This window comes from Mytilus edulis, chromosome 14, assembly GCF_963676685.1.
Source record: "Mytilus edulis chromosome 14, xbMytEdul2.2, whole genome shotgun sequence".
Taxonomy (NCBI): domain Eukaryota; kingdom Metazoa; phylum Mollusca; class Bivalvia; order Mytilida; family Mytilidae; genus Mytilus; species Mytilus edulis.
The window spans coordinates 14,262,530-14,275,103 of NC_092357.1; the positions used below are offsets into that span (position 1 = coordinate 14,262,530).

Genomic DNA, 12,574 nt, shown 5'->3' on the forward strand with positions numbered 1-12,574 from the left:
CTAGAAATTCTATAACCACTTCAGACTCTGTGCATGTCCCTCGTTGGTAGTCAAAGCCATTAAACTCCCCCGCAAGACTTTTATTGTTAGAAATTCTATAGCCACTTCAGACTCTGTGCAAGTCCCTCGTTTGTAGTCAAAGCCATTAAACTCCCCCGCAAGACTTTTATTGTTAGAAATTCTATAACCACTTTAGACTCTGTGCAAATCCCTCGTTGGTAGTCAAAGCCATTAAACTCCCCCGCAAGACTTTTATTGTTAGAAATTCTAGAACTACTTCAGACTTTGTGCAAGTCCCTCGTTGGTAGTCAAGGCCATTAAACTCCCCCGCAATAGTTACAACTTTCTCTTTAAAGATGCTAATAGCAAATTTCAGCAGCTATTTCACAACTGAATCCTTCCCTTCACTCAATAAAACTGCTTCCATCTCTATCAAATGAGTGTAATAAATACAGAAATTGTGAGCCAATTAACGATTTCAAATAAAAGTGTTTGTACTTTCACTAGATCTTGTTTTCATATTTTGGGCAATATTTCTCTATTCTTTAATATTTTTGGTCTAAAGATTGCATTCATGAAACTTGAATATGAAAAGTTAGTTGTAAAATCATAGGTAAAGATTTGAATTTAAAGGAAAAGTAATTTAAAATGCAAATATTTTCATCCTTGTCACATGCTTGTGTATTACAGATTCTGTAACTTTTGTGATAGATTTTATACCTTGATACTTGAGGTACAGAAATATAATACAACTAAAATCTGAAGTTATTTATTATTCAGATATTCCAGTTTAAATATACTTGTATCCATTTAAAGTCTTTTGAATACACAATATTTATACAAATGCTTTCACAGTGAAAGTCTATACATAATGAATTGATTTTTACATTTAAATATCGTGTTGTAACATTTGGTCACAGTGTTTTTGGTCTGTCGAGTTAAGACTCTATAATGGGTTGACTGTAACGTTAATATAACTTTTAAATCTTACATAATTGGTTCAAAGATTAATGGAATAAACCATGCAAACTATAAGTCAATAGTTCACATAAGAAAAAATTGTTTGGTATTTATTTGACTGACCCTCAAAAAAAGATTTATTCATGTTGGACCTCAGGAAAAAAATTGTGTTAAAAAAAAATGTTATGTAATAGTTTATTGATAAAAACATAGTGTAAATTATAATAGAAGTTATAACACAGCTGGAAGTTAAAAATTTCCTCATTTTAAAAATTGCTAGATATACCTGTGTATCATTTGGATACCCTCTTACGATCTCTCTCTGTACCGCAAGGGTAATTGGGGAAAGAAATATGTTCACCATGGTATTATTCCCACTGAGGTTAAACCCTTGTCAAAGTGGGGTGATGGCTGTTAGGGGATGTTTAAGTATGCACCTATATTCAGTCTTCATATGGTATTAAATCAGATGGCTCATGTAGAGAGTGCCACACTTTTTAAATCAAGAATCCCTGCAATTATGAATTGAAGCATACTGAAATTTGTTGTCACACTTCATTTAAGCATAATGCCATACTATTATGACTATGTGATGCATTTTCACAAGCATCACTAACCAACTTCCTGATTGAATACTTATGCATTCCTACATATCATGGCTATGTATGCAATTTGTGTTGCATTTTATCTTAGAACTATGAATTTGAAGCTTTCTTATAGATAAAGTTTTAAATTTTAAGTGACCATGCTATAGCATATATTGTGTGACACATTTTCACTTTTATCACTTATCAACTTTTTGTTAAGTAAATGCTTAAAGGGGGGAGGGGTGTATTAGTATATCTTGTAAAAACTACTATTTGACTTTGCCTTATTGTGTGCATTTTCACCTATATCGCTCATACTACCTGAAGAAGGGGGTACTGTACTGCAGATATCTCCTAAAGGTATCCTAGGCCTATTAACTGACTATTGTTTAAAAGAGGGGGTGGGGGTTATAATTAGTGACCATGGCTCAAGATTTATCTTGTTTGTTCATTCTTAGGGTGTTTTATAGTACAGATATCTCCTGTTACTTTTGTTAATCCCAGTTCAGGATCAGTAGACAATGTGTCATCTATTGAATAATACAGTAATCCCATCTGCTTTACAGTCTATTGATTAACAATGGGTACCAGAGAAATGTTGTTTTTATACTTTCTTTGTTGGATAATAGGGATAAAAGGAAAGGGTATTATTTCATTTAAATGGATGTTTATAATTGTAATAAGGCCATGGTGAATAAATCTATGATTGAGTTAAAAAATACACATTGTACATTAAAATAAAGCATGAATAAGATGTGTACATTTTAACATTGAGGTAGAGATGTGTTGTATACAGTGACTACATAAGGAGACAGCAACCCAAAGACACAATAAAATAACCAGCAGAAATAGCAATATGTTGTCTCAGCAATAGACACTGTCTATGTTATATATATGTTGAGTTATTAATCATAACATGTCCATATTTTTTTTTTAATAAAAGACAGAAACAATAAAAAGTCTAAAACCAATCCTCCAAATATCAGAAACATTTAGATGAGGCAGACATCACATGATAGAAATGATCTACTGTCCAGGATAAAAAATAAGATGATATGGTATAATTACCAATTAGCATGATTAGACAACTATCCATCAGATGTATGGCCTTCAACAAAGAGAAAACCCATACTGTTTAGCAGGTTACTTACTTATGACAATCACTTGAATATGAAAAAATAGTTACATAAAAACATTTCATATTTGTTTTCTTTTTTTGCAGGTATATGTTTTAAAGAGGCCTTATGTAGATGAGTACCTAAAGAAAATGGGAGAACTATTTGAATGTGTGTTATTTACTGCAAGTTTAGCAAAAGTAAGAATTATGTAGAAACTAGAGGAGTTCTGAAATGACTGCATCACAGGTTTTGATGCCCTTTTTACTGCTAGGATAAGTTGCTCCTTAACATCTGTTACTTTTGGATATTTGATATATATATATTTTTGCACCATTGATGAACATGCATTGCATATTGTGATCAAAATAACTTTGGCATCTTAAAATTTTATCAAAAGGTTAAGACTGTTTTCAAAACCCAAAAAAAATTTGAGAAGTGCAACACCAGACAAAAAAATAAGATAAAGACAAGCATACCTATCATAAGACACGGGGAGTTTTCATAGGTTTAGGTTTACTTTTTGAGCTTGGATTAAACACTTCTTAACATTTGATTTTGAGCACCCTGAACGTGAGGTAAATCTTCAGAAATGTCTGTATCTTACTCAGAGCATTACAAGACTAGACACCAAATTAAAACATGGTTAATACTACCCTAATTATTTCATATGAATACTAAAAATACAAATAATTAGGAGCTATGTCATATATGTAGTGAACTTCAGTAAGACAGCTACATTTTTACCTCAAACACCCAAAATCAATTTAAGTGTCATTCATGCCACTTGTACAGTGAAAAAGTGAGTCTTTTGATATGAAAAATACATTTTTGTTACAACAAAAAAAGTGCATAGACATAAATAATTATAATTTATAAAGTTATCATAACACTCTTGATTGTTTTATGTATGCACATGTTTAAAACTGTTTAAAACCCTGCTTATAATGTCATAAAAGTAGCATTATACTATAAGTTATATGGTTCGCTACTGACCCCCTACGGATCCAATGAGGGTTAGTAAAATCCATAGGGGGTGAGGCCAGAGGCCAAATCCCCTATGGATTGTATTCACCGTCTATGATCCATAGACGGTGAATACAATCCATAGGGGATCAGTAGTTAACCGTATAAAGAATTTATCGGACTTTATTGGACTTTTTCTGCTGCGTTTTGTTGAAAAATAATCAAAGAAACACAACAACATTAATAGAGGACGTCACCATTACTGCATCACGAAACCCCTATGAAATTTACTAACCCCCTACAGTCTCATAGGGGGTCACCACGTGACGGCATTAAACCAATCACAACGTGATAATTTAGCCGCGGTACGATTAATCTTCATATTTTAATAGCTACTGATGGATATGTTTCAAAAGATTGTTTGATTGAAGACTAGTAAAAACATCAGTCCGTTATTTCTTACCAAACATTTGTTGGGCTATTTTATTTCAATTTGTAATAGCTTCAAAATCAAATTAAAAAGGGAAAATAAAATTTTGATAAAGTTGAGTTTTTTGTTTTGCAGTATGCGGATCCAGTAGCAGATTTACTGGATAAATGGGGAGTTTTTAGGTCTCGTCTCTTCAGGGAATCATGTGTCTTTCATCGGGGGAATTATGTAAAGGTATGTATTATCATGATTATAAAGAAAATTGCAATTTTATGTTGAAATCAATAAACACTGTGTAGATTTGCTGACCTTTCTTTTGGTTCAAGCCATGAATTAACCCTAAATTATGCCTACAATTTGAATTTCGAGGAAAACCCTATGCACCAACATATGTGTAGTATTGTTCTATCAGGGATAGTTATGTTACATGCAACTCAATAGCTAGAACAAGTCATGAATAAAAAGCTATGTTTCAGTTTTGAATTCTGGCAATCTCTATGTATCAACATTTATTTATTTTGTATTGGGGATAGAATGTTACATACATGGCAAAGTAGAGAACTTGATATTTTTGTTTCTTTGTATAAAAATTTATCAGGCTTCTGAGATCAAGTAGAAGTTATAAAAAGAAAGTAGTTAACAAAAGAAGAAAAAGGCAATACCTATCCTACAGAGATGGCATATTAAAAGAAAGAAAGAAAGAAAACAGGAAGAAAAAAAAAGAAAACATACATATGAACTAAATGAGAAAACAAACACCAACACATGTCAGAGCATAGTTTCTGTAACCAAAACATGATTTATTCCTTTATTTGCATATTTAAGTAATATGTACAATTTTCTATTAATAACAGGACTTAAGTCGGTTAGGAAGAGAACTAAGCCAAGTTGTGATAGTAGACAATTCTCCTGCCTCCTATATCTTCCATCCAGACAATGCTGTGAGTATTTGTTAAGTGGGGGGGAGTGTAGATAATTATCCTTCCTCGCGCGATCCTATATCTTCCATCCAGACAATGCTGTGAGTATTTGTTAAGTAGGGGAGGGGAAGTATAGATAATTCTACTGTCTCCTATATCTTCCATCCAGACAATGCTGTAAGTATTTGTTTCTGTTGGAAAAGGGGGGGGGGGGGGGGTGGTTAGAGAAGACAGGAGATAGTAGATATTTCTCCTGCCTCCTATATCTTCCATCCAGACAATGCTGTGAGTATTTGTTAAGTGGGGGGGGGGGGGGAGTGGTTAGTGTAGATGGGAGATAGTAGTTAATTCTCCTATCTCCTATATCTTCCATCCAGACAATGCTGTGAGTATTTGTTATGTGGGGGGGGGGGGAGTGTAGATAATTCTACTGTCTCCTATATCTTCCATCCAGACAATGCTGTGAGTATTTGTTTCTGTTGGAAAGGGGGGGGTGGTTAGTGTAGATGGGAGATAGTAGATATTTCTCCTGCCTCCTATATCTTCCATCCAGACAATGCTGTGAGTATTTGTTTCTGTTGGGGGGGGGGGGGGGGGGGAGTGGTTAGTGTAGATGGGAGAAAGTAAATAATTCTCCTGTCTCCTATATCTTCCATCCAGACAATGCTGTGAGTATTTGTTATGTGGGGGGGGGGAGTGTAGATAATTCTCCTGTCTCCTATATCTTCCATCCAGACAATGCTGTGAGTATTTGTTAAGTTGGGGGGGGGGGGGGGGGGTTAGTGTAGATGGGAGATAGTAGATAATTCTCCTGTCTCCTATATCTTCCATCCAGACAATGCTGTAAGTATTTGTTTCTGTTGGAAAGGGGGGGGGGGGGGGGTGGTGGTTAGAGTAGACAGGAGATAGTAGATATTTCTCCTGCCTCCTATATCTTCCATCCAGACAATGCTGTGAGTATTTGTTTCTGTTGGAAAGGGGGGGGAGTGGTTAGTGTAGATGGGAGATAGTAGATAATTCTCCTGTCTCCTATATCTTCCATCCAGACAATGCTGTGAGTATTTGTTTCTGTTGGAAAGGGGGGGGGGGGGTGGTTAGAGTCGACAGGAGATAGTAGATATTTCTCCTGCCTTCTATATCTTCCATCCAGACAATGCTGTGAGTATTTGTTTCTGTTGGAAAGGGGGGGGGGGTGGTTAGTGTAGATGGGAGATAGTAGATAATTCTCCTGTCTCCTATATCTTCCATCCAGACAATGCTGTGAGTATTTGTTTCTGTTGGAAAGGGGGGGGGGGGGGTGGTTAGAGTAGACAGGAGATAGTAGATATTTCTCCTGCCTCCTATATCTTCCATCCAGACAATGCTGTGAGTATTTGTTTCTGTTGGGGGGGGGGGGGGGGAGTGGTTAGTGTAGATGGGAGATAGTAGTTAATTCTCCTGTCTCCTATATCTTCCATCCAGACAATGCTGTGAGTATTTGTTATGTGGGGGGGGGGGAGTGTAGATAATTCTACTGTCTCCTATATCTTCCATCCAGACAATGCTGTGAGTATTTGTTTCTGTTGGGGGGGGGGGGGGGGAGTGGTTAGTGTAGATGGGAGATAGTAAATAATTCTCCTGTCTCCTATATCTTCCATCCAGACAATGCTGTGAGTATTTGTTATGTGGGGGGGGGGAGTGTAGATAATTCTCCTGTCTCCTATATCTTCCATCCAGACAATGCTGTGAGTATTTGTTTCTGTTGGGAAGGGGGAGGTAGCATGTAGAAAGCAGATAGTTCTCCTTTCTCATTTCAAGACTCTTGGATTAGTTTAAATGTTCGGGTTTTAACATTTTTGAAGTCAATCTCTAAAAAGTTTGTTAGAGGCACAAAATATTTTTAACATCTACCATCTAACAAATTTTGGTATTGAAATGAAATGTTTAGAAGTTAGTGATGAACCTGGTTTCTTTATCCTCCTATTGTTAAATGATGTCAATACTTATATGGAGGGTTTGGGCATTGAGGGTGGGGTGTGGTAGACAATGGAGGTTTTGGGCATTGAGGGTGGGGTGTAGTAGACAAGGGATGGTTTGGGCATTGAGGGTGGGGTGTAGTAGACAGACATTGTGATAATTGATGGAATGTTTTATATATTGTCAAATTGTGTGCATGACAAAATGGTTTCAAGGTTATGCACCTTGTGAAGAAAAATACAATTTACTGATATCTTACCAAATAGATATGAGATACCAAGAAGATGAGGTATGAGTGCCAATTAGAAAACTCTCTATCAATGTCACAATGTGTAAAAGTAAACCATTACAGGTCAAAGTATGACCTTCAACATGGAGCCTTGCAATTGGCTTACACAAAACAACAAAATAAAGGGCCCCAAAAATTACAACCATTCAAAAAGTCATCTAGGGATGTTTGCAAAGAAAGTTATGTGAAACTTAATCTTTATCTAGCTGATAGAAAAGTTTAGTTGCCACTGAATGTATAAACATGATGAAGGTGAAGGGGAGATAACTCCAGAAGATTGTAGATTTGTAGATAACAGGCCAGTGACCATACATCTAAATAATTTTGGTGAAGCATGATAAAATGTGATGTCAATATCATGTTACTTTATCTCAACAAAAAAGTTCTTACTTAGAGAATGACTACCACACAACCAGATATAAACATATATATGTTTCTGGAAAAGCTTGGTTTAAAAATAAAAAAAAACAAAAAAGGACAATTGACCAAATGACAAATTAAAAAGAGATCTTTTACTATATCAAGTAACTACATACTATGATTGTAATCCTTTATATAATTTTGACAGGTGCCTGTACAGTTTTGGTTTAGTTTTAATCCATTCTTTAACCTATTTTGACAGGTGCCTGTACAGTTTTGGTTTAGTTTTAATGCATTCTTTAATCTATTTTTGCAGGTGCCTGTACAGTCCTGGTTTGATGATATGGAGGATACAGAATTACGTGACCTTATACCATTTTTTGAGGCTTTAGCAAAAGTGGACAATTGTTATACATTTTTACGAAATGCACAAAATACAGACTCTTCCTAGTATAGGCTATTTAATTAATTTGACCTTGGTTACAGAGGTGGACACCCCTAATTGTGGTTACTAGGGTGATAAACCCTAATTGACCTTGGATATCAAGGAGAAAAACCTAACTACATGGTGATAACTATTAATTAACTGAGTGCTATTTTCAGTTTTGTATATGCAAGAAAATTTATATATTGCTGAAGAATTACCATCACAGGAAGTAGCTGCTCTGCAGTGAATAGTAAGCTGCAATGGGATCGGACAAAGGAATTTTATAAAGGTTGTGACATGTGACAGAGCTTCAATAAGCAAAATGCATGTTATTTAAAAAATGTTGAGGTGCATTCACACTGTTTAAAAGGTACTGAAACTGTGCCAAAAAATGTGACGTGTGATGTAGTTATGTTATTTCATAGATAAATACATCGAAAATGTCAATCTTCTAAACAGAGCTATTCCTTCCTGAGACATGAAATACTTCCGTACTTTTATCAGGCTGGTTTTCAATGTTCAAATCAGGCACAAACAAGGCTTTTAATTTACAATTGATATGCCATCAAAATCTTCCAAGCCTCATCTCCATCTTTAAGAGTTCAAACATCAAATTACGGTGAATAGAACATTCTTTAGATCAAATCAATGTTAAGCATTTTGTCTGATTACTGATTACTCTAAAAGGGTTAAAACCTTTAGGCAAGAAAACCAATTTGCTTTGAAAATTGGTGTGAAGCCAAATCCCAATTCAGGTTATTGAGTATCTAATGATCAGCCGAAGGGGTATACTCAAACAAATTTCCAAAATTCTGCATTGTAATTACTAGCTTTTGTGGAATAAAAAAATAATTCCATTGCAAAATTAATCCTTCAGGGCTTGTGTTAATTATATTGCTTTTTATCCATTTAATAATATGCCAATGAGACAGCAATCCAAAAGTTAACAGTTTATGAGTTCCACAACAATATACAAGAGTTAAAAATGAAGTGACAGAAATAGGTTTAAGTGTCAGTTTGTCTCAGGAAGGAAACATATGCTCACTGTTTGACAGATTGCTAGTGTGTTAAAATTTAAGTGCAGTATTTTCTAAAATTTATATGAATAGCTTTATGCAAGTGTTTGTATAAGTCAAAATTTCACCTTCTATCAATTAAAAAAAACTTGTCAACCAAAATAAGGCATATATTAATTATGATAATTTCCAACTTCAGAAATACATATCCAGTAAAACAAAAATTCAAATTTGATAATAATTCTCTTGACCAGTAGAAATACTCCCCAGCATTTACTTCTTTTTGATAATTTTATAAATAGGAATATTTTAAGAATTTACTGCACTTGACCCTGGAATGTTGTGATGATTGAGTGTACCAAGATGTTTTTTTACCTCAACAAATTTGTGATTTTAATAGTTTTTATAATGTTTCTATTTTAGTTATATAAATTTTTTAACGAAATGTTCTTATGCGATAGTTTTCTAAACCTATCTTCTGTCTAATTATGTATACAGATTATTACTTTATAAAACTGTACCTTATTTTGTTACTAATAAGCTGTAAACATGGTAAAGTGTAGTTTTGTGTAAAATTATGTTTCAAATTTTTTGTTGCCTCTAAAAGAATATGTCACAAGGTTTGAAAGGGAAGGAAGCATAAGCAGTATTAAAAGGTCATCTTTCAAGTTCTCTTAAATGGAATTGTGTCTAAAAACAATTATGATAAAACCCTTTTAGTCCTTAAAGGAATTTTGAGATGACCCTTTTAATATTACACTGATGTTTTGTGATTACCATACAATTTATTCTGGGAATTTCAGTTCGTAATCGTCAATATTAATGGAGCTGTAACTGTATATCAGAAGAAGAATTGTACAAATTGAGCCACAATTAATTATAAATTCTCCATATCGGAACAGAATAACATTTTTAATATGTGAAAATATTCCCAAATTTTTTCCTTATTTAAATTGTTTTTAATGAAATCATGGTGTTAATAAATTGATTAATTGTGGCATTATTTGACAACAGAAAGTGTTAAAACCATTGCTAAATATGTAAATTACTTTTCTATGATGGTGCCTTATGTACTGATTGTAATATTCTTAAATTATATTCATCGATCATTTGTGTGGTGTCTTTGTCATAGTTGTTTGTAAACAAATGATGTGTGTAAACAGAATGGCTTACGAATTAATGGGCGAAAATATATCAGCATTGTTTAGGCTTAGTTGAAATGTCCAACTCATCTATAGAATTATCCTTGTCAGAGGAAAACAAAATCTGGTTTGTGTCGATACTATTTTTGTAGCTTCTAAACAGAAACATTAGAGTTAAAATGACGACCTATTCAAAAATTCCTTTTAAACTTCTCAAAAATATTGCCCATCAAGAATGAACTTTTTTATCAGTTAAATGATAACCTTAAGAGACATATCTGTATAGAGTTAAGTAGTTCAAACAAATAAGCTTCTATATAACTTAGATTCAAGCTTCATTGCAACATAGATCAAAGCTTTGCCATAACACACATCCTAGCTTCCACTGTAAACATAATATTTTATAACATGAAATTATCATGGGTTGTTTTTATTAACTTTGTATATAATATTATCTTATGAAATATTTGTTTGTATGTTTTTAATTTAAAGTAAGGGACTGGCTCAAACTAAAATAAGGGACTGTCTCAAACTAAAATAAGGGACTGTCTCAAACTAAGGAGAGAAAGACATTCTTTGATATGTTTCATGCAATCGTATGCAGGACAATATGAAAGAATAGTTTTCCTTTTCATGTTCAATGTTTTAGTGGACAAGACCCAATAGAAATAGTTTCATATCAAAATATTGAAAAAATATTCTTTGATGTCAGTTTAATATTAGAATTAAGATTTGTTTCATACGAAACATTTTGTGACTTAAAAGTTCATTTAAAATATCTCGTAAACGTGAACACACCTTATAAATAATAAAACATGAGCCTATAATATTTGTAAAAGGTTCATTCATAAATTGAAGTTGAAATCCTTCGACTTTTTTTTTTTTTTGCAATAATTAAGATTGTTGAATCAATTAGAAATGAAACTGTTCTGTTAGATTTCAAACATTATGTACATGTAAATATAATATCTCAAAATCAGCAAAGACTATTTCTATTGCTGTCAAGTTTCTATATGTATGAAGAACAGTTTAAGACATCTATTTTCAAACATGAATTTTAAGGAGAGGATAACACTGGTTTGATAAGAAAGATGATATTTCGAAAAAATAACTTTGACCTATTGAGACAGTCCCTAGTTTTATGATATTTTAAGAGTCCTTTTAAAATGGCATCCACAAAATACCTCAAACTTGAAAAAATATATTGTTCTAACTTTTGTGTTAACTTTTTGTTTTCTGAAGGAGTGCACAAGGTCATAATGTAAAATTTGTCCTGTTTTTGTCAGAGTTTAAGTATCTTCCAAGAATGGTCCAAAAAATTATAGATATTTTGACTTTAAGTAGCAGTGAATTTATGATAGGACCACAATTACACGATGAAGTAAAATATAAACTTGATTTCTGAGTCTGACATCCATGCTTCATTAAAAAAAAAATCTGACACTGTTCTTCAGGAACCACACATTTTTGGCAGGAATCCTATAGCTAACTTTATGGAATTTTTATGATTTTGCATGTAACAAGTGCATGAAGTCTAATACAAATGTAATAAAAAGTTCATGAAGACTTGATTGAGTATAAAACATATTGACAGATAAAATTTATTTACCAATATTAATATTTTCTTTAAACATTAATTAGCATATGAATTATATTTTTCCTTCCTTCGTTTAGTTTCGATTATATTCCAGAGAAAATTATTTTTAGTATATTTAAAAAAAAAAAATTTAGACTTTTTATAGGAATAGAAGTTTTATTTTGTTTATTTTGAAGGAAGGCTTTATTTTGGTATGCATACAATACGAATTTACTGTGTGGCTCTCTATTAATTATCAAATATAATTGATTTTCATCGAAATTCACTTTCAAAATTAAGGTAAAGTTACTAAACGCAGAAACAAAAAAGTTGAAATCTGGATATTCTGTTCCTGAGGACTTTTATTTATCAGTTTTAAAACAAAGTTGAATTTGCTACTAGAAAATTAAATATTGGTTTCAACTTTTTCCATTAGTTTTCGCTACAGACAATCATTATTGATTTACTAAATAAACAATAAATTATTGGCTCTATTAAAAAGCTTTCTTCTTTTCTTAATTTTATACATTCAAAATACTTTTTTCCTATATATAAGGCAATTCTATTTTTATTAAATTAATTGTTGAATTATTTTTAAACTTCGTCAAGTTAACTGCAAAAATGAGAAGAAAAAAACCTTGATGTGAATCACCCTTAGCAAATATCATATAGTCTATAGATGGAGATTTTTTTTTCGAATTATGTGAAATTTTAGCATACTAAGCTGGAAGATTTACATTGCAAGCACCTTAAGTGTGAATTGGAGGAGACATTTTGTTCCGTTAACTTTCGTACTTGTAGAACTTTTTGGTTTAATTCAGGGTAAAATA

The 12,574-nt window shown here is 32.8% G+C and overlaps 1 protein-coding gene across 2 annotated transcripts in view; it reads left to right on the forward strand.

Moving 5' to 3' along the window:
• The window catches only part of LOC139502628 (CTD small phosphatase-like protein), a 36,454-nt gene extending 24,589 nt beyond the window's left edge, over positions 1-11,865 (forward strand). For both annotated transcript variants that reach the window (XM_071292158.1, XM_071292157.1), the window contains exons 5-8: positions 2,770-2,862; positions 4,194-4,292; positions 4,913-4,999; positions 7,900-11,865. In XM_071292158.1, the coding sequence (XP_071148259.1) occupies positions 2,770-2,862; positions 4,194-4,292; positions 4,913-4,999; positions 7,900-8,034 (414 nt within the window). In that variant the 3' untranslated portion in view covers positions 8,035-11,865. The remainder of the gene's footprint in view (positions 1-2,769; positions 2,863-4,193; positions 4,293-4,912; positions 5,000-7,899) is intronic.
• Positions 11,866-12,574: the final 709 nt, after the last annotated feature.